The sequence below is a fragment of the Schistocerca serialis genome, chromosome 10 (assembly GCF_023864345.2).
Source record: "Schistocerca serialis cubense isolate TAMUIC-IGC-003099 chromosome 10, iqSchSeri2.2, whole genome shotgun sequence".
Taxonomy (NCBI): Eukaryota; Metazoa; Arthropoda; class Insecta; order Orthoptera; family Acrididae; genus Schistocerca; species Schistocerca serialis.
Window position 1 is genome coordinate 146,546,612 of NC_064647.1, and position 23,250 is coordinate 146,569,861.

At 39.8% G+C, this 23,250-nt stretch overlaps 1 protein-coding gene across 1 annotated transcript in view; it reads left to right on the top strand.

Annotated features, from left to right (window-relative positions):
* Nucleotides 1–7,607, top strand: part of LOC126425296 (elongation factor 1-gamma) — a 50,897-nt gene extending 43,290 nt beyond the window's left edge. The window contains exons 7-10 of the mRNA XM_050088274.1: nucleotides 1,152–1,353; nucleotides 3,780–3,949; nucleotides 5,121–5,245; nucleotides 7,325–7,607. Coding sequence (XP_049944231.1) covers nucleotides 1,152–1,353; nucleotides 3,780–3,949; nucleotides 5,121–5,245; nucleotides 7,325–7,480 — 653 coding nt within the window. The 3' untranslated portion in view covers nucleotides 7,481–7,607. The remainder of the gene's footprint in view (nucleotides 1–1,151; nucleotides 1,354–3,779; nucleotides 3,950–5,120; nucleotides 5,246–7,324) is intronic.
* The last annotated feature ends 15,643 nt before the right edge of the window (nucleotides 7,608–23,250 follow it).

Genomic DNA, 23,250 nt, shown 5'->3' on the forward strand with positions numbered 1-23,250 from the left:
GACAATACTGTAAATTTATGTAAACGTGACGTAATGACCAAGTGGAGATTGATTAGTACGAGAAACTTGTATTGTTTTCTCAAGAATGTAAACAGATGGTTCAATACCATTATCAACTAAACACAAGTTGTTGTTTTCTTGGCATTCTGAACTGCTGCACTGGAACTGTTTTCATCAACTGTGCCAGACCAGCTTGATGGACTTAGTTACCTTCCCAGTTGCACATGCTTGTGTGTGGACACTTACATGCACTAGAATTTGATAAACATAAAGTTTCAACTCCCTATGATGGAATAGGATTTAATTCTTCTAACAGATGCTTATATTGCATCCCAGTCTAAATCATTTACCTTATTACAACATTTAGCAAAATGGAACATTGCTTGCGTGTACAGTTACAGATCGTACATTGACCAAAAGGATTTTTGACATACCTGTAGATGGCTTCCGTTATGTCAAGAGATCCTACTGTATTGTCACAGTGCACTCCTTATACAACTGCGCACCACACTACTTCAAATTGGGATGCTAGTTCATGAAGCTTACACACACACACACACACACACACACACACACACACACACACACACACACACACACCACGCAGGTGCTGTAACTCTTGACGATAACTATGATAGCTGTTCCACCTTGAAGATGCATGGCGTCCATCCCTATAAGCGTTAGATGCAATTGTGATGACAAAAACCTACAGAGAGCTTTCTGTTTATAATTATTTAACTGTTATGTAGTTTCGCATATTGAGGCCATCATTCATTGGCTAAGTCGACATAAGGTTACACACGAATCTGCCAGAGTGATAAGTTACACTACATAATAAACCACAACAATATTAGCAGTTATCCTCACACTTTAAAGTCCAAATGAAGAATTTTATCATGGCTAACTTCTGTTCTGTCGGAAAGTTCCCACAAAAAATTCAAGCAAAGTCCTGTGTTACGTTGTTCATTACACTAACATGTACTCAGTAGCTTTTCAGCAAAGGAGTCATGTCAATTTTATTCTAGCTATTAACGTCCGTGATTTTAATTTCATTTGGTGACTTATTCCATGACCATGGAGATAGGCTCCTCAATTTGGTCCTGCAGAATTATACATGTAAAATAAGATGCAAATTTGCTTCCTCTCTCCAGCTGCCACCAAACAGCAGCAGCCAGGCAGTGCAAAAAAAGAGAAAAAGCAGAAAGGCCAGGGGGAGGGTCAGCAGCAGCAACCAAAGGAAAAGGAAAGCAAGAAGAAAGAGGAACCTGACCCTGCAGAGGAGATGGATGCAGCTGACTTAGCTGTTGCTTCAGAGCCGAAGGCCAAGGACCCCCTGGAAGCCCTTCCCAAAGGGTAAAACTGCTTTTTAACACAGTAACTTTGCTACTCACTTCATTACATGGCAAGCCTCTGATTGTTCGGATGCAACTTATCCAGCTCATGGATTGTCTTTGCATAAATACTTTACGGAAAATGAAACCTTAATATTCTGTTAAAATAGGTTTGTGAAGACATAGGTGATAGATACATCCAGGGGGGGGGGGGGGTAAATAGTAATTTCAGCAGCTATGCGACAAGAATATGGTAAACACAGTGAAGACAAGGCAATTGATGAACCCATTATTCCGTATGCTGAGGCACTGAAATGTGTTGATTTATTGTTAGTGTTTGCAGGACAACATTCATTTAACTGTGTCGTTTTGACTCTGAGAAAGAGAAATGCATATTGACCCAGGGGAACTTCCTGTATTCACAAGGGACAGCCTTTAAATATGAATTCAGATACTTTCTATTCATTTCTATTGCCTTCATATGAATAAATTACTCCAAAATTATTTTAATTTGTACAAATTTATATAAGGGCTTAAAAATTTATGTTTGAGTCTTTTTATCACTACCTCATTCAATGGAAGTAGCCTGGAATGTGGGAAATGATTAAATAAATAATTTTGCATACAGTTACCAAGGTCAAATCTAGGATTTGAAGGTGGGGTGGATCCAAGTTTTGTAGTTTGAGTGTTGCTTTAAGTAAAGTTACTTACCCTGAGGCGTTGACATTAAAAAAAATGTGAAGTCGGGAGCCTTTGCGCTAGGTTCTCCTTAGCGGGGCTCTCATGATGATTTCCATTTCATTGATTTCTGACACCTCTTATCTGAAAATCTTTGATTATGTATTTGGATTCTGAAGAGCCAGTGTCCGTTATTGAGAATTTACTGTAGATTGTAGCATTGTTAATAAATAATAATGCATACAAAATTCAATAGGTGGTGAAGTCTCGGTTTTATTATTTTCCAAAGAACAAAATTTAGAGAGAATCTGGAAGATACTGTGACTTCAAACAGTTAAGTGTTTAGTCTGTAAGTAGGTGTTGCAACTTACTCAATATAATATCTGTGAGGGATGAGGTAGAAAACCTGGTCCATGTTACTGGGTCTACAGGGTTTGTCCAAAAACTAATGCGTTGCATATTTTTCAAAAAAAGCTACTCACAGATAGGTTCAACAACTTAAAATGCTTTGGGCATATGATCTTTCTGCATCAGTACATTTTTGACAGTGAGATTTCCGCATCGTAATCATGGGATTCCTTAATTGGGATGCTATTCAGGGAAGCCGTTGAAGTAGTTTGCACATTGTCCACAGACTCAAGATGCTTTCCATTGAGGTCTGTTTTCGGCTGAGGAAACACAAAAGTCTGCTGAGGCCAGGTCAAGACTATAGAGCAACTTGTCAAGGCTGTGACAACAAAAGTGGTGGTGCATTGACATGGTGCTGTTCCCATGATTCACAGAACTTCCTTTGGACACAGATGACCTGGTGATTGTCTCTGGTGCAGTGCTTTGTAAAATTCAGCTTTGGTGGTCTGGCCACTTGTGGTTTATGTGCCATTCCACACTCTGCCTCTTTGATTAGGGGTCGTACTGAAAGACCCACGACTCATCCGCAGTGATCATATTGTCCAGGAAATTGGAATCTTCTTTAGTAATTCTTAAGTTCTTCAAACACTTCCACTTGTTGCTTTTGCACATTGGCCAAAAGTCTGGACACAAGCTTTTGCTCAAGTTTTCCACGTGGCCAAGCCGCCACTCTCATTACCGCAGCCTTCAGCACTCTAATATTTCCGACGTCAAGCGAGCACTCATTTCACAGGCTGAATTCAGTAACTGGTGCACAGTGTCATTCGCAATGTTGACTTCTGTCCTGTGCAGGTCTTGTCGGCGACCTAAAGTATTGCATAGCATTGCTCGAAAGATATCTTCGATGCGACCACTACGTAGAGATTGACGGAAGAAGCCATCCTAACCCTCAGAGAGCACAGAGGCAGTCAAGTGACCTTATGCTGTAAAGCTGAGGGTCTCAACCCTCCCCAACAAGTCAAACCACTCTGTGATGTATAGTTAAATCACAAAAAATTGCGATGCATCGCTCTTAGGACACATCCTGTAAACGGGCAGTGAATTTCATTATTTTCTGTGCGCGCTGTATCAGAGTTTGGTCATTGCGCAAGCTCAATGTGAGGTGAATTGTGCTCTGACCCCTTTAAATTTGGTGTTGTTGGATGTTCAGTCAGGCTTCAAATTGGTCATGTAGTCTTACGTCACACGTAGTTCTATGGTTTGAAACTGAGTGCTCAACTTTTGTTCCACTGTATATTTGCTGACTGTAGCTGCTCACTATATGAGAGAATTTAAAACTTAGCACTGTAATAATCTTCTCCAGATTTTTGCAAACTGGTTTGGAGTGCAATTACTTTATTGGAAGTAGTTTCAATTTTACAGGACATTCAACATGGATGATTTCAAGCGTTTCTATTCCAACGAAGATGAGAGTAAATCCATTCCTTATTTTTGGGAGAAGTTTGATCCAGAGCATTACTCAATCTGGCTTGGTGAATACAAATATAATGATGAGCTGCAGAAGGTTTTCATGAGCTGCAACCTTATATCAGGTAAGGCATCAACTATTTTGTTGAAACTAATGTTGTGTGTACCCCAAATGTACAAGCAGTTGTGTGAAGTGCATCTTTTGTAATCCCTTTTTTAAAGGCAAGCAAGTGTATCTGTCACTTGACTTGTAACCAACGGAAGGGACAGCAAGGTAAAGCAATTCAAAGTCACATTGCACACCTTATGTGCAATAGCAATACAGTGTTGCTTCACATATTTTGTAATTCTCTTTCACTTTTTTAAGAAAAAGCAGTGACAGAACGACTTAAAATACTTTCTTCATGAAGTCATGCTAGAGCATAAAATTTCCAAAAAACACACACACATAAACGGGTGCTAGTTCCAGTCTCACAAATAAAATAACTGGTTTCATCATCTTATGGCCTGTTCATTTGTCCTTATGATGAGATACCATTGGATCTATTCAGAGAATCTGCCGAACAGTTGCTTTCATGCAAGTTGAAACTGGTTACTTTAGTGAGGCAAGAGGATAAAAAGTACCATAAAAGTCCTTGGCAACTAGTTATGATTTGGTTATTAGGCTGTGAATCTAAAAGTTGTTCTGTGCATACTCGTGATGATTTCCAAAACATTGATTTCTGACACCTCTTATGAAAATCAGTGTTTACATATTTGGATTCTGAAGAGCCAGTTCACGTTTTAGAGTAATTTTAGGCTGTAGCATTATTTATTAATAATATTGTCCTAACAGTTTAATAGTCAGTAAATTCTCAATTTCCTGTCTTAAAAAGATAATTTCTAGGAGAATAAAATACGTACAAAATAAGGAAGAGCGTATTGACTCCAGACAGTGGATCACTTGGTCTAAACATAATAGGTAGATACTGTAGACTGCTCTTAAAAACAGCCCTTTCCCTACCTTCCTTGCCTGTTCCCCAAAACAGTGGAAGTGATTTCCACTATCTGTTTGTTACAGTGAAAGACAGCCCATCAAACTTGGTTAGGGGATTTGTATAACACGAGTCAGCTGTCTTCACACAATGTGATTTGGAAAAAGCTTTTTATTTTATAACCAAGTATCCTATTTTGGTGTTCTTGTTGTTACTACAAAAGTTTTCCTCATGTAGTAAGGACAGCTGAATTTTGGTGATTAATTTTAATACATTAGATGGTTTCTGCTGCTTTTTCTAAGCTGTTAATGTCTTGTTGCAGGCATGTATCAGCGTCTGGATAAAATGCGCAAGAATGCATTTGCCTCAATGTGCCTGTTTGGTGCTGATAACGACAGCTCTATTTCAGGAATCTGGGTGTGGAGAGGACAGGACTTGGCATTCGATGTAAGTACTTTGTTCAAATTGAAAGAAATGAACAGTTGTGGACTCTCATGATGATTCCCAATTAATTGATTCTGACACCTCTTATGAAATATTTTGATTACTTGTTTTGGGTATCTGAAGAGTCAATTCTGATTATTGATAATCTGTTGTATTTTTAATGAATACATTATGTGCAAAAAACTTGGTATAAAAACCATACTACCTACATTATTTCATTTGTATAATTATAAATTTCCGCGTGTTACACGAGCCAAATTTATATTGCATATGTTTGCCATTAATATAAAGTAAGGTTTGTATAACGACATTTGAATAGTTGAAACATTTGTCGTAATCTCATTTTTAGGTAGTGTAAAATACTTTATCATAGCTTTACCGTGTGTTGTACCAAGTAAGGTAATTTAATCCAGTAATTGAGCTGAAGTAAGATGTGTATTCAAATGATGAAATTTATATACCAATGGTTTTTGAAGTTTATATCTGTGTAGTAATTTCTTTACGTGTCCAGTTTCTTTTCAACATTAGTCTGTAAATCAGTAGTGAATGACAGATGTCCATAATTAAGACCCCTTTTGGTAATTTTGTTGAGGCCTGGGGGTGTTGGAGGCTAGTAATGTACTTGTCTAACAAGCCACCTTACATGGTTTGGAATGGGTTCTTGTAGATTCTTTTTGCTATCTCCTTTGTGTATATTATTTTTGCTAGAGTGATAGTTAAAGAAAACTGTTCTTTCTTGAAGTCGTGGAAAGTTAGTGTTTCGGTGAAATTTATTAAAACGGTTGCACAGTTCTGCTAATTTATTTTTTCCTTGTAGTTTAAATTCTCTACATCTGTTTTCTTGAAGTCACTAAGCTTGTCTGCCATGCCATTTGATTTGTGTGCTGTTGCTTTTATATGCAGTTCAGGAAACTGTTGGCTTTTTGTTATAATTTTTCTGTTCAATTTTACACAGAACACTTCAAATTATTTTGTGTATTGAAATACAAGGTGATATTTTTTGTCAGTTTTCATGGTGCGTGAATATGAATGCAAAGGCAGAGGTAAAGAAAACACATTAAAAAGAATTTTGTATGAGTGATGAGGCAGTAAAGAAAATGGGCTGGTGTCTAGTAAGGGAGTAATCAAAATTAGAAGATAGCTGTTCAGTAAGTTAACTTGTGTTCTGATTAAATGTGCACAAGGGAAAATGCTGTTACATGAAATTGATCACGTGAAATTTAAATGTATTGTGGAGAGATTTAATCGTGTTATTGGACCATTACTTTTGACATTAAAAAAATCCTTAGGGGAAAGTATTCCTTGGAAAACTGTGAGAATCAGACAAATCTGAGAATGAGAATAGTGTCTGTGTATTAAGAATTACATCTCAAAGGCAAAGATAATTGGAAACATTTATCTCTTTAGAATGAGGACTGTAATAGGACACAGATTTTGAGCAGGGAAAATGTAAAACAGAGAAATGCCTAATTCAGCAATGGTTTAAATTTTTTGTTGGTGAAAATGCAGAATTATAGGTACAGTTTTTGGGATAGTATGTGATCTCATAACGCCACACGTACTAACGTGATCTCGATAAAGTACAATTCAGTTGTGTTGGAGGGTAAAAAAAACTCGAATATAAGATCTGACTATACTGAAAGTGTTAAATGACAAGTCATTCATTTCTGAAAAATACCGGAGATATTACCCAATTAAAGTTAGAAATAAAATTAGGATTGCTGAACTGGTTCTACTGGATTAAATGAAGGGGTAATGTTCTTAAACCAGGTTTCTTACCTCACATTGTTCAAACATGAGAAAAATTATACAGATTGCTCTTGTGTGCCAAGGCCAGAGCACAGTCATTCCTTAAACTTTCAGGATGACCTGTTCCTAAATATTGTCCAGATCCCAGGAAAACTATTATTAATAAGAATGTTTTGCTCTGGATGTGATAGTTAAATGTGTGAATGATTGGTAAAAGTGTGTTTGTCACAAGTGCTGCCATTGTATATCATCAGCCCTTTCTTCTCGAATGATATTGACTTAATGCATTCCTGGTAATTAGAGTGAATTTGATAATGTTCAACATTGTTCCAGCTGAGTCCAGACTGGCAGGTTGACTATGAGTCCTACCAGTGGACCAAGCTGGATCCCAGCAAGGAGGAAACGAAGGCACTGGTGAAGCAGTACCTCTCGTGGACGGGCACAGACAAGCAGGGCCGCAAGTTCAACCAGGGGAAGATCTTCAAATAAATGCAAGATTTATTGTACTTACACAAAGTGAGATGAGGGTTTTGCTTACTGCCAGAATTTCTTTGTACTGTGAGCAGTAGCAAAGACATGACTTTTGTAATAAAATGTTGGAAGTGTTCATAAGCAATTTATCTGGTTATCTTTATTTATTGTTGAGGGGAATTTGAGATTGGTGAGATTGTGTGCCTCCATTTTGAAAAATAGCCAACATTTTATAAGGTCATTTGCAGCATTTAACACCACTGGCATGTGTGATAGTAACAAGCTGGTTTTATTAAACAGTTTTGTGTGTACTACATGTATTCCTTCAGAGGGAGTGCATTTTGGATTTAAATTTTTATTGCTTGCCTGTTTCCCTGAATGTTAATAAAGATTGTGAATTGAAACTATGTCTAAAATTCTGAACTGTGGTTCAGAACACATCAGGAATTTTGTGTGTGTGTGTGTGTGTGTGTGTGTGTGTGTGTGTGTGTGTGTGTGTGTTTTCGTTAGTTGTGCATTGTATACCAAAATCATTTAACAGCCTGTCCTGTATCCACGCTAATACACCCAGTGTTTTTGTTGTGGTGGCATGTAATGCAGCTTCTTCATATTACTTTGTCTGTAAATAAAAGAAATTGAATACTCACACCAAATTAAACTTTGTTATCATAACTTTTACCATTGGATACTGAACTATCATTTTGCTTAAATGTAATATTGTAATTTTACTGTTTAAATGAATCAACATCACTTGCTTTGATATGAAGGTTTTGTGATAATTGCATTGTAAAACTGAAAGTGCTTTGGTTCTAAAAGCAGCGTGAAATATTACATTATGTAATATTTGTCGCTGTCATGTTGGAAAAGGGTAGGTATGTAATGGGAAATGGTTTTAGTTACTATTTACTCAATGATGTACACTACTACAGTAGATCTCATTGGTCTCTTCAGTTGTCATGGTACATTGAAATTGTGAAATGAAAATTATTCAGCCTTTGATGGTGGAATTATGTTTTTGCGTGTAGATTTGATGGGATGTTCTTAATGTATGTTTTGAGGAACTGGTCATTTGTGATGCTTTATTCCAGGGAAATTAGACAGTTTTTGTTTTGGATGGTACTGTTGTATAGGTCACAACCTGTCTGAATCCCAATTTAGATTTGTTCATTCATTCTCCGAAACACACATTTATTGCCCTAGTTGCTATTTCTGCTGTAATTGATGTATAGTTGACACTGGTTGTAATGACAGAGTAATTAAATGTGGGGTGATTCTCTCTCTCTCTCTCTCTCTCTCTCTCTCTCTCTCTCTCTCTCTCTCTAAATGCTTTCGGACAGCTAGTGTCTTTTTCCTGTACTGCCCTTCTAGCTAATTTTAAATTCTGTTTGTCTGCATGAAGTAAGCTGTAATATTTTTTAATAATTTATAAAGCAACCATATATGCTGCACCTGGAATTACTGAAGGTTTTGAAAAACTGTGGCCACTTGCTAGAAGCACACTTCAGTACTTCTACAGTATTTTGAGCAACATCTGCAAGTATACAAAGTGGCCTTATTAAAGCTATTTCTGAGGTTGTCAAGGTATCACTAAAACCGGAAATAGATTCAGCAGATTTTTTAGCCATTATGCGTGACGAAACTTAGGACGTGGTGTAAATCGCAGCTGTCCACTGTTCATGAAGGTGATGTGAAACATTCATTGGTTTTTAATGATGTTTGCAGACAGAACTGCTAAGGGTCTGTTTGCTCATGTTGAGTGCATAGTTGAATTTTCCATTGCAGATAAGGTGGTTGGCGAGACATGTGGTGGTGTTACAGGAATTTGTTCAAAGGAAGTTGCCATCTCTTGCCCCAACTGGGTGGAACTTCTCATCCAGATTAGTCAACACAGAGAAAAACTTTTACAATTGTTTGACAGTGTTCTGGACAAGTCTTAATTTGGTCAATGATGCAGTGGTAAAATCTCAAGGTTTTTTGCGTTTCTGAACAGCTTTCAGTAAATTTTCTTGGAAGTTTTTTCTAAGCTGGTCACTTACATGGATGTCTTGTATAACATACTGCAAATGACAAATTGTGGTGTGTATCGCAGCAAGAAGGTTAAGGAGATTTCAGAACATTTGCAATTTGACAGGGAAATCGTCAATGGATCAAAACTGGGATACAAATTCTAAACAGATAGTAAAGAGACTACATTCAGTTGAAACAGAAATTGACGTGAGAGATAGCTGAGGTTCTCTTTTTTTAAGCTGGAACTTTTTCACTGATTTACTCTCAGAACTAAGAAAATGGACTGAAATTTCCTGACCCTCTTACATAAACAGTTGTCAATTAGTGGGCCACTGTTAGATTAAGTTGCTTTGAAAAATTAACTCATTGTATCCGAATGCTCTTCAAAGACTGAGGTAGTTTCACTAATGAACAAGTGTGTAAATTGTCAACTTTGATATTGATAAAACTGTGTACAAAATCTTCAGTGGAACAGTCTCTTGGCTCTGAAAAGAATACATACCTAAGCAGCACAGAGTCACGATGAGACTGAGTGACTTAGTCTACTTTCAGTAGAGAAGCAAACCCTTGTCACTCTGAGGAGCAAGCCTGTTTTATGACAATGTGATAGAGAATTTCTTGTGCTTGTCCCAGGAAAGAATTGAACTGATGTAGAAGTAACTTTTCTGTAAGGAAATCTGCTGATTTATAATTTTTCCTCAAATTGAGTTCCGTAGTCTTAGCGTTAGCAAAACGAGACTGAGAATGAGTTATCTCTGTAGGCAGTATTTTGAAAGCAGATGTTAAGATTCACAACTTTTGACAAGATTCTACATATGCCTGACTTCCTCAGTAGTGGAATTATTTATTTCAGCTGCTGCTTGTGATGATCCCTACAGTGTAGAGATTACTGTAGTGGACCACTACTCTGGAAACCATGTTCTATTCCCACTAAGGCCAACAATTTTGAAAGGCTCAAAGTATGGCTGCCCAAATGGCACCATTATTAGAAAGGCCTAGCTTTTCGCTATTTTGTGTGTATTTTAAAGAAACATTCTTTAGCTCTCATTCAAAAATTTAACACCTCAAACTCTGGAAGCTAATACAAGTGTTAAAAGCTCATAATTACTTCTAAGAAACAATCTCTTCTATCATAAAAGTGCTTGTACTTCATTTTTATTTCATACTGTTTTTAAGAACAGAGGAAGTGTTGTCAAATACTTAACTCTACTTTTGGAAATGTTATTGCAAGAACCTGCTACTGTCGGTGTATAAATGACATACTTTAAAAGTAGATGCCAAGTCGCTAAGTGCGTGTTTTATATTTTTTCTCAAGTTGTGGTATTTGCTAAAAGAATTTACGATTTGGAACACTTATTGACAGAATGAACTGAAAGTATCACAAATCAAAAATCTTATTTAAAAGGAACTTTGCTATAAAACTCTAATTACACAATTTCAGCAATAAATTACAGAAAAATGTTGAAGGTTCACTCTAGGTTTTTTAAAGCCATTATGCCAACATTACTTGCTAATGAACATAATAGAAGACGTATTGATGACAACAAATCAGAATTGTTCATTATAGTTATTGCAAGGCACCATTTAAGTGACATGTAGAAAGTTGCAAAGAATTTGTCATGGAGGCCACAGCTGTGGCTGAAGGAACAATTGAGGTGTGAAGTGCGTCATGACAAGTACAGCTGAATAGGCATTGTCTGATCTTATACCTTAGCAATGTGTCACAGGAGTGTGTGTTACTGCCGTAGCTAGTGGACAGAGAAACTGATCTAGGTGAGAATGGGGATTAAGGAACAAATGTTGCAAGGGCACCCATACCTGTGACCAAGGGTGGACTATGGCGTCGTCGATGTCCCCCCACACCGGCTCTGTCAAAGGAAAAAAATATAGTGTAATCTCAGCTGTTTTTCATCCCAGAAAATTATTTAAATGTCAGTGAAAGCAGGTTTTTATGATGGTCAGGATTACCTTTCTTCTGAATAATTACATTGCCATTTGTATTTTAGAACATCAAAAATACTTCATAAACTGCCTACAAACTATCATATGGGCACCCTTGACATGTTGAAATGGTTCTTCAAAACTGAAAAGAAGTACAGACAGACTGTTCGAAATGTCAGTCGTTTAGGAAGTCAGATTTTTACAGTTTGTTGTACTCATTATGGGAAGTGATTGTTGAACAAAGCTTGATTATACTTGTGATATTTTTTTTTACTGTACGATATGGTTGTCCTGCTGGAAGTGCTTGGTGCCTCAGTGTTGCTTTTCTCACGGTGGTGTCCTCCCCCCCCCCCCCCCCCCCCCCCCCCCCTCCCCCTCTTGCTGTCCCACCACTTTCGCTCTTCTGTTTGATGATACAGAGAACTGCATGTCCGTCAGATATGTTCAAGAGATGCCACTGTGAATATCGAAGGTTCTTCCAACATCCAAGGATTAGAAAACGTGTACAAGAAAAAAAAGAAATTTAACTGAAACTGGAGGAGGGGAAACTACTCTGAAGAAATTTGGAGATACCATAGTATGGCAAAATTTTACACAGGTTGTAAATAATCAAAAGAAGTCTGTAGGTTTTCCAGAGTGTAGTGGCTTTCATTAAGTTATTAGCTTCCTGTGGTGATATTACCAATACTGTTAAGACGCTTGAATACCTGTAAAGTTACTCCTAATAGTAGTATCTATAGAAGTGGCAACCTTCCAGTGTTGGCAGAATCCATTGTGCTGGAGAAGTGTGTAACAATGTGTGGAAGAGATCTGTGACCATTCAGCACAGTTGCAGGAGAAAGCTTTGTCAATTGTGCACACAGATACTGTCAGAAATAAGAGCTAAGTACCCCACTGCAGATGCAAGAGGTGTGCTTCCTTATTCGTCGTCAGTTTCTCGTATTGACAAGTGCATGTACATCTGACATGTGAACAGACGCGTACCCAAAATGCATTATTTAACTCTTAATATGCATTCAGTCTTGCGAGAGTTGCAGTGGGAAAATCGGGCCCTGTTTATTGCAAAGTTCCCATCTGATACAGGGAGAAGTATACAGGAAGAAATTGAAACTAATATGAACATGTCAGGGAGAATTGAAAGCCATCTGTCACAGGTTACCTTCGTTAGTGATACACACACTATGTAATCAAAGGTATCCAGACACCCCAAAAATGTTTTCGTATGGACACCCCAAAAATGTTTTCGTATTAGGTGCATTGTGCTGCTACTTACTGCCAGGTACTTGATATCAGTGCCCTCAGGAGCCATTAGCCATTGTGAGAGAGCAGAATGGGACACTGCAGAACTCAACGAACTTCAAGCGTGGTCAGTTAATCTAGTGTCACTTGTATGTCTGTACGCGAGATTTCCACACTCCTAAACATCCCTAGGCCCACTGTTTACGATGTGGTAGTGAAGTGGAAACTTGAAGGGGCGTGTACAGGCTGACCTCGTCCGTTGACTGACATACTGCCAATAGTTGAAGAGCGTGGTAATAGGCAGACATCTATCCAGACCATCACACAGGAATTCCAAACTGCATCAGGTTTCACTGCTTGTACTATGATAGGCGGGAGGTGAGAACTTGGATTTCTTGGTCGAGCGGCTGCTCATACCACATATCATGCCGGTAAACGCCAAACGACACCTTGCTTGGTGTAAGGAATATGAACATTGGACAATTGAACTGTGGAAAAATGTTGTGTGGAGTGACGAATCATGGAGGTGTTGATGTTATGGTGTGGTTATGTTTTTCATGGATGGGGCTTGCACCCATTGGTGTGTTGCGTGGCACTATCACAGCACAGGCGTACATTGATGTTTTAAGCACCTTCTTCCCACTGTTAAAAGCAATTCGGGGATGGTAATTGTAGCTTTCAACACAATCAAGCACTTGTTCATAATGCCTGGCCTGTGGTGGGGTGGTTGCACAACAATGACATCCCTGTAATGGATTGGCCTGCACAGTCCTAACCTGATTCCTATAAAACACCTTTGGGATGTTTAGGATTGCCAGATTCGTGCCAGGCCTCACCGGCTGACATCGATACCTCTCCTCAGTGCAGCACTCCGTGAAGAATGGGCTGCCATTCCCCAAGAAACCTTCCAGCACCTGACTGAACATATTCTTGCAAGACTGGAAGCTGTCATCAAGGCTGAGGGTGGGCCAACACGATATTGAATTCCAGGATTACTGACTGAGCGCACCACAAAATTGTAAGTCATTTTCAACCAGGTGTCAGACACTTTTGATCACATAGCGTATGAAAAAGGCATTTGAGACAGATTGTAGCCTTCCGTACAACCATTCCTGATCTACGCCATGCCCTTGAGCATCAATGGTCGCTGGAATATTGTCCTAATGCTTACACGTCTTTGGAATCGACAAAAATGCCACAACTTGCTTAAAAAGGAGTGACCATGTGAATGACACAGTTGCAGTATAGCAGCATACTAAGACTCACTAGAATACTTCGGCATACTCTAAAATCTGTGTTTAAGCGGCATGAACAAATTGCTGCTGTTTTATGTGAACTGGTGAAAATACACTTGTTTGGGAACTAGGATTAGCAGGTGGCTGACAAATTAAGTTTCTCGAAGCATTTCAGTGCTATGGTAGCTGACAGTGGTCCTACTACAGAAACACTGTACTAACAAGGGAAATTCAGAGGCAAGTCATCCGAATCCTCCACTGGAAACACATCTGGTGTGTCATACACGGCATTGACAGTACATGTGTCATATGACAGGACCCAATTTGTATGCCTGGTGAGTGTGTGAGAGAGATACACCTCCTTGCCTAATTTAGGTATTTCTTTTGTTTGAATGAGAATGTTATCACTCCCAAGGAAATTATGAAAACATAGTAGTTTGTCACATAAGCCTCAACAAATGAGCACAACATTGCACAGTTCCTCTGTACTCTGACAAACCATATTGTTTTTAATGTTTCTGAAGTTGTGTGTTCTGTTTTGGTAGGTTTGACTCTTGAATTCCTTTGTTGTAACGTAGTTCACATCTGTTTATTTGTTGTCTTTATTTCTGTGAGACGTCTGTGGTATCTCACCTGCACTCGTTATGACATTTACTTGCAATGGTAATGTATTCTTACCACATGACTTGCATTCTATAACCAATGTATAGTATGAGAACTGCTAAGACTACAGATAGAGAACAAACATGTGGTGCGATTGGGAAGTTCCCTTGTGAGAAAGCAGCGGACAGTGTGGTAAACACTCCCACGTACATAAAATGACGCACTTATAAGCAACTAAAATTTAGGTTTGGATGAGAGATTTGAAACATCCAGAGCTGGATGAGAGATCATATTAAAGATTGTGTGCCCCAGTATCATCAAACATCTTCAGGGAATACTAGTGCTGATTGTGAGCGCTCTAAATACCTTCAGTGAAAATGGAAACCAAGCAAGTGCATTTGCTTGCATTATTTCTGATAAGACAGGCAAATCAGCTGAAGTAATTTCAATAACTGTGAGAAAGAAAATTATATCACAGCGTGTTCCAGATATACTGCACTTAAAAGGTGAAAGCGATGTGTAGCACGTTTGTTTACGCAGAACAAGATGATGTGTAGGTATGCTAAGTGAATATCGTATCAGTAGTGACATTCTCAAAGACTGACCTTTTAATAGTGAGAAGGCTTAAATTCATGTGAACAATGTACCAAAATTATTAGCAGCTAGGCAATATAACATATCTGTCCACAATACAGGTAAGTTGTATAATTTACAGTGTCATTCAGATGAGGAACCCTCAGCATGGACGTCTTCAAAACGTGCAAAGAGTGTCTGCATTGTGAGAAGAGGAGGAGAAAACTAGATGAGGGAAAGTCACTTCTGGAGTGGTGAAAATCAAGAGCAACAACTTACCCCAGACTGTCGCAAGTGGCACGGGAAGTTTCATGTACACCTGCCTCGGCCGTCTCTAGTGAGGGGGTATTTAGTAAACCTGGGCTAGTTGTTACGGATAAACATAATGGAATATCTATGGAAACTTCGAATAACATGCTTATGGTGCACTGCAGTACCACTAAGTTTCAGATACACTTGCATTACATTCCATTATCATTGTCATAAATCTCTAACCTCTTAACTGCTTGTTTCATAAATAAATTCATCCAATAGGTCATAACAGCATTATGAGATAATGGATATTTATTTCTTACTTGGAGAAAGAAAATTTTCAGTTAACTTCATATGTCCTTGCCTGCCTTTTGTGTTCTTTCATTATTTTTCTTTTAATTTTAACAAATATATTTGTCCCGGAAGGTAATTTAGTGGCTGTATTGTACAAATATGTCGTAGCTATTTTTGCATGTATCAAAGAGTACTGGTTCGTAAACTTCGGCCTGAAACCTCCTTCACAAAAGTCTAATATGTGCTAACTACTGCCGTACTGTAACATGGAAGTAATTGAATTCCAAGCAGATTGTTTAACCCTTTGAGTCTCACAAATACTTCTGGATATGATATGCACTGAAATTTGATCTTATCCTTTATTGCATTGCTGGAGCACATTACAAATTTTTTTTTTTTTTTTAATTTCAATTTTTATTAAAAAAAGATATACATAGGTGGTTTCATTATGAAACCACTGTGACACAAGGGGTTGTTCAGTGTCTTTCAAAAATCCACTTATTACACTGATGTTACATTTTCTTTCATACACATTTTTTTATAAACTGATGTCCCAAAAAAATTTATTCAATGCAGAATTTCAAAGTACATTACATACAACTTGTTTCCTACTTTTCATGATATTTCAAAGAACAGTTACTTTTATCTGTTAGGAACAAACTGACATCAAATACTTTGCATGACCATCTGGTCCTATGAGGCTCCTTCTTTGAACTACAGTTTGCACAGTGTTCCGATTTGCTATGAACAGGAATATGTGATTCATTGCATTGCCTTTTATCTACAGGGACTTCCATTCTAAATGTCTTCTTAGACGATGGTGGCGAGGATATTGCTTTCCTTTTCCTGCCAGGAGACATGCCGCCTTGCGCAAACAGACCCTCAACAAGTAGTATCTTAAAATCTTTTAATTTCAGTGGTGTTCCTCCAGTTTTTATTTTATATATGATATAGGCATTCATGACAGTAGCGTCCAAGAATTAAAAAAAATATATTGTGCCACCACTTCTTGCTTTTCCTGTCTAATTCATAAGTTTATTTGAGCATGTCTGCTTTGTCAACATAATCCCTTGAAGTATTGTAGTCACATATGACTTTTGGACATGTTATTGCTTTCTGAGAGACATCTTTTTTCCTTTGGTCCACTGTTGGTTCTTGGTTTGGATTATGGAAGTTTGAGAGAAAAAGAACAGATTTTTTGTCCGTCCATTTAGTGCAGGTTACTCCCTCCCAGTTCCTCCACTCTGAGTCCCCACAAGTATAACATTTATCAGATTTAAAATTTTGACAAGTATTTCCTGACATTTTTTAACTATGCCACAGGCATACATTGGATCTAATAGGTTTTTGAACAATGGTACTGATGTAAAATAGTTGTCTACATAGATTTCATAACCCAGACCTACCAGTGACCTTGTCAAATCAGTAACATTACTCCCACCTAGGCCCTTTTCTACCTGGGTTCTTTTTTTCCCTGTGTAGATTTGAAACACAAATATACCTCATTTCATCCGCCCTTACCCACACTTTGTAATCTATTTTTGGGTTTCTTTAGCATATACATTTTCATAAATGATCACCCTTTGAACTTAATCATTGACTTGTCAGTGCTTTGTTTCTTAGATGGCTTGTAACAGTTTTTGTAGGTTGTGGAGAGAGAGGTCATAGTTTATATAGTTTGTGATAATCTGCTGATCCCCTATGTGGTTGTTTTTTGCTGTCATTTACATGTAAATTAGAAAGGAGCCACACAAATCCATACAATGACATTCTTTGGGCAATATATTCATCCCACAATGCTGGGAAAGATGAGCAGTAATCCCTAAAACTAGGTTGTGGTCTTACACCCATAAGAAAATTAATACCTAGAAACACTGTCATCTCATCTCCATTTGTAGGTGGGGATTTTGCATATCATATAAATTTGTCTGATACACTTATTTCCTCCAATGTCTGTTCATAACAAGTTCAAGGAAAAAGTCAACTGGGGAAGAAAGATTATCGAAATTGGATGAAGGCCCAGTTTCCTCCACAAAACTTATATTATCATAATCACCAAACTCACGTGCCCACTTCAGTTCTGCAAAGTCTAGGATGGAAGGAAGAAGTTGTATACAATACCCTCCAGATTATAGGCTTCAGTTTCTGACAAATCGCTTGGAATGGCCTCAAAAAGTCGGTTGTAGACAGTAGCCCCATCTAATTCTGCCAAGGTGCATCTTTTATCCATCTAAATAGATGTAAAAGTTAAATAACTTACTGTATATAAAAATTGAAGCTTTGTATGGTAAAGGTATCATATTAACATAGTGGTTTCACAGTGAAACCAATATTTGTGCTTCTCCTTGTTTCAAATAATGTGCTGTATTCAAACTTTAGACATATTTTCAATCTAGAACATAAGTCGTAGCATGTATAAAAATTTTACTTACATTGAATAAAGTACAGCATCTGAATAACACAAAACAACAATATGTGATCGGAGGCTTTCCTGGCATATGTGTTGTTTCCAGGGCTCTCTGGTATCCATCCAAATGAAATCGTTGAAATGTCTGGATATTTCGGTGAATAACCTTTCCGCCACCATCAGGTGGTTCTGATGTGGAATGGTCTGTCTGCTCATTGTCAGTGTTACGCAGATGAAGAACAGCCTGAAGATAAGGAACCAGGCCTTGCCTTTCTACCATATGCGGGCAACATGACGTCAAAAATTGGAAGACTACTAAAACAACACAAAATTGACCCTGTCCTCCGACCACTGTCCAAGATATGCGCCTTACTGGAGTCAGTGAAGCGGGTGTATACAATATTCCATGTGGTTGCGACAAATCCTAGATCAGTCAAACATTCCTAACAGTTGAAGACTGCTGCAAGGAACACCAACGCCACAAGTGCATAGGCCAGCCCAACAAGTCGGCACCGGCGGAACACTGCTTGGAAACCGGAAACAAGACGAAATGCAAAGAGACCAAGATTCTGACCCCTACCAGCTTCTACTGGGACAGCATCTTCAAGGAGGTCATTGAAATTTGTATAACGGGCAATCTCATAAACCGAGACACAGGTTTTTAACTCAGCAAGGCATGGAAACCATTACTTAGCTCCGTCAAGGAGTTACGCCTCAAGCGGACGCAACATCCTTCCACGACGGCCGCCGGGGCACTTCGCGGGGTTCTGAACCTTCCACCACCCGTCGCGACGACAGGGACGGCGCGGACCTGGGTCGGCGCCCGCAAACGGATTGTCGGCGGCCGCAATCGAAGCGTCGGCGCTCGCAATCTGAATATCGGCGGCCGCAATCGGACCGTCAGTACAGGGAATCGAAGCCCGACTGACGAACATAAATATCACTGACAATGAGCAGACAGACCACACCAAGGGCAACATTCGCGGAAGTGGTTTCTCCACCAAAAATCCACAGAAACGTCGAGAAATAGACGCAAGCTCTATCACCACAACACCAGACACATACGCAAGAACAACACCAGGAAAACATAACAACGACCAGGTCCAGTAAGACAGAGGAAGTTGTAGGGAACCACACACTTAATCCATCCCCTCGGATCAGTTGTTAGGTCACTTAGATCCTTGTTGCCCTTCAGGCAGCAGCCCCCCCCCCCCCTCCCCTCTGCAACTTCTTCAGATGTTCAAAACCCCATCATGGATAGATGACCAAATATCCATAGCCCGACAATGTGCGTCTTTAACGCAGACAGCATTGTTAATCAAGAGGTCGAGTTCAGGAACTCGTGAAGGAGTTCTCCATCGACATATGCATGATGGGGGAAACCCACCTAAAACCAGGAATAAAAGCAACAGTTCCCAACTATATTAGCTACCGTAAAGACAGGCCAACCCAAGGTGGAAAGAGGGATCCCCCCACTACCAGGTATACCTACCAGCTACCAATAAAATCGAAATAGTGGCAGTGGAAGTAATCATTGCCACCAGACCCCTAACAATTGTTGCAATCTACCAACCCCTACAAGATGCGATAGACAAGGGACACATAGCTGCTCTAGGGCAAATTGAAGGCAAACTCATAATAGGAGGTGACTCAACGCCAAACATCCCAGTTGGAGCTCTAGAGTAACCTCCAGAGCAGGCGCCAGACTGCAATAACTAGTGCGTGACCACCATTTCGAAACATGGGGTATGGTTGAGCACACACATTTTCCAGAAAACGGAGGTAGGGCCAACATGTTAGACATAGCCCTAACTAGGAGGATCACAGGGTTTGTGACAGCAAGGACAATCAACAGAATGTCCTCCGACCACAACCCAGTGATTCTAGAGGTCAATGTGGGAGAATGGGTAGCACTCCCACAGTACCAGACGTCTTACAAACCTACAGACTGGGAGCAATACCGAGAAATTTTCGCCTCTGACATCACTCACACTCCACCACCTACAGCCGAAACAGTAGAACACGCGCTACAAGACATAACAGGTACCATTTTGCGGGCAGCGGAAGATGCCACTCTCTTACAAAGTACAACCCGCAAGTACAACTCCCGGCACATTTGCTAGCCCAAATCCGACACTAGAACAGAGTGGCAAAAGAGTGGAAGATCACCAGAAATCAGGCCACCAGGAGGCTGCTCAGTTGTCTACACAGAGAGCTGAAAGTAGCACTCAATATGCACAGAAACCAGCAATGGCACAACCGCCTCACAGCTCTCAAAATAGAGAATCACACACTATGGCAAGCAAACAAGCAATTCACCAAAAGACGTGCTAGGTTGCCGCCACTGCATGGCAAGCAAGGTCTGGCCTACAGCCATGTTGAAAAGGCCAATGCGCTCACCGGCTCCTTTGAGTAGCGGTTCCAAGTGGCAGAAGCCAGGATGATCAACACGAAGAGGTAGTCCATCATCAACTGGCTGTCTTCTTCAGTGCTGAGGAGGACCCAGAGAACGAACCCCGACTTTTTGCCCCCAAGGACATGGCAAAAGTAATTAGTCCCCCCCCCCCCCTCTACGAAAAAGGCGCCAGGACACAACAGTGTCACCAAGCAGCTAGTCAAAAACCTCCCACTCTCGTCTATCAAACACCTCGTGAACGTATTCGAGATTACTCATACCTGCGAGTTTCCAGCATCCTGGAAATATACAGAAGTGGTTGCGATACACAAACCAGGGAAAGACTCTTTATTCCCACAGTACTACAGGCCTATTAGCCTCTTACCAACTCTCAGCAAGATCTATGAGCGCCTCCTGCTAATACCCACATGAGATCACATCACCAACAAGCGACTTCTGCTGGATTTCCAATTCGGATTTCGACAGAACCACTCTGTCCCACAACAGATCATGAGACTGGTGACTGGTGGAAGTAGCCATAGAGGGCTTTAACCAGACTATTGTGGGATAGTGCTACTTGATGTAGCCAAAGCCGTCGACTCAGTATGGCATAAAGGGCTACTATACAAGTTAAACACACAGGGGTTCCCTGGGAGCATAGTCAGGTTAATCCATAGCTATCTCACGAACAGAACTTTCTCTGTCAAGGTGGAAACAGCCGCGTCCACCAAAAGGCATATTCATGCCAGGGTGCCACAGGGATCGATTCTGGGGCCCGTATTGTACAGTCTGCGCACTGTGGACACTCCCAAAGCCCCTCTGGTGCACACTGCACAGTATGCTGCCGACGCAGCCTTTTACACTCATAACGCGAATAACTGCCTGGTCATAGGCTACAAAGGGTTTTAGATGACATAGAAACCTGGGGCCATTGCTGGCACATCACCATCAACCCTGAAAAGACACAGGCTATGCTGATCACCAAGAGGCTTGGGAGACGTGGAGCCCCGCAATGCCCCACCCCCCTTTTCACCTGCAGCTACACGGATCCCAATTCCCCTGGTGCAGATCCGCCAAGTATTACAGTGTAACCTTAAGGGTGTATACGACCCGGGAAAAACCCAGGAATTTTTTCATCTGGGAAAAACCCGGTAATTTTTCAGAATTCCAGGAATTTTTCATTGTTTTAGATTTCAGTTAAATTTTTGTTATTTTGACTGGTAAGAATTGATTCTCTAGCGAAGAATGTTCTGTACCCTGCTACTGGAGAATGATGTTGCAGAATAAATTATAAACGAGAGGGGAAAAAATAAAACTTTAGTGGCAAAGGAAATGCGCAGTTTATGGCAACAAAACACCAAGCACACACAAGCGTCTGCAAATAGCAAAAATATGTCAAAGGCCGTTGAGCAAAGACTGTGTAATTCTTCGTAACAATAACCTGCTTGCTATGAGCATGACGTCACAACTGCTCACATTAGGTTCGTTTGACCACTTGCCAGTGGGCTGATGCGCATGCGCAGTTGACTCGCATATGAGCAGTACCTACTCCCGCTTTCTGCTACTTGAAGTGTGGCTGTTAGCTATACCAGCAGTATCCTCTGATGCCCTGTTTCTTTTATTGTGTAATGTAAGCTCTCTTAGTGCTTTATACATACGAACATGCGGGCTTCCTACACCACTGCAGCTACGTATGCGCAATAATGGCTGTTTTCTGGCGCTCTCTGGCAACTGGTAAATCGAACCTTTTTCTAACAGTCTCCGGATAGTATTGTGAAAGGTGGTTCGAAAAGCGTTACATTCAAAGTAAATTTCTTTTTATGCAAGATGAATTATGTTGTGTGTGAGAAAGTGGGATGAATTTCTAAATCACAGAGTGTTTAAAACTGAACACTTTGAGGACCAGCCACTTACAAGAATTTCGAGCCCAGGAGTTTATATTATGATTTTAAATTTAATGGCACATTTGATTGATGTATCTTAAAATATAACACACACAAAAAAGATCAATATTAGATGTGAAAGCTTAGCTTCTGTTGTAGCTTGTTAGCCTTAGAAACCAATATTACATGTGAAAGCTTAGCTTTTCTTGTAGCTATACTATGTATATTAATGTAAACCGTTAACTTTTCCTCTTTGTGTGTTCGCGCTACATAACCAGTGATCTTGCTATTGGCTAACGATAACACGTGCCCTATGCTCTGAATATCTGTTGTCATCGGCTGGCGTAAGATATGATTGCCTCACAAAAGGACATCACAAGCTCGGTTTCAATGCTGCGGAAACTAACTCGCTGTGTTTCGTGCAATTCGAATTTATACTTTCGTAATACGAAAATATGCAGCGTATATGTCGCTGCAAATTTAAGGTCTGTCCAAAACTTCTCTCCTTTTTTTTTCATTAAAAGTCTTTCCAAAACTTCTCTCCCCTGTCTTTACTTTTCTTTCGGGAAGTTCTACGCGAGTGTATAAAACGTTAACCATTCAACGGATTGATAAGTTTTACAGTTCTAAGGGAAAATCTATGGAAAACCTACTGTCACTTAGCCTGGGAAAAAGCATATTTTTAAACGGGATATCCGGGAATAATCCGGGAATTATTTTTCCTTGTCCCCGTATACGCCCTGAACCTTGGACTCGAGCCTAATGTGGAAACACCACATAGATGAGGACCACAGGAAGGTCTGTGCCAGAATGTTCACCCTATACCCACCCAGTCCTCAACACAGCCAGCTCCCTTCCCTGCTCTGTGGGAATAAATGTCTATTAGGCCCTTATACAGCCAGTAATGGAGTATGTTTGCCCTGTCTGAGGATACACGGCCAAGCAGCACCTGGACAAAC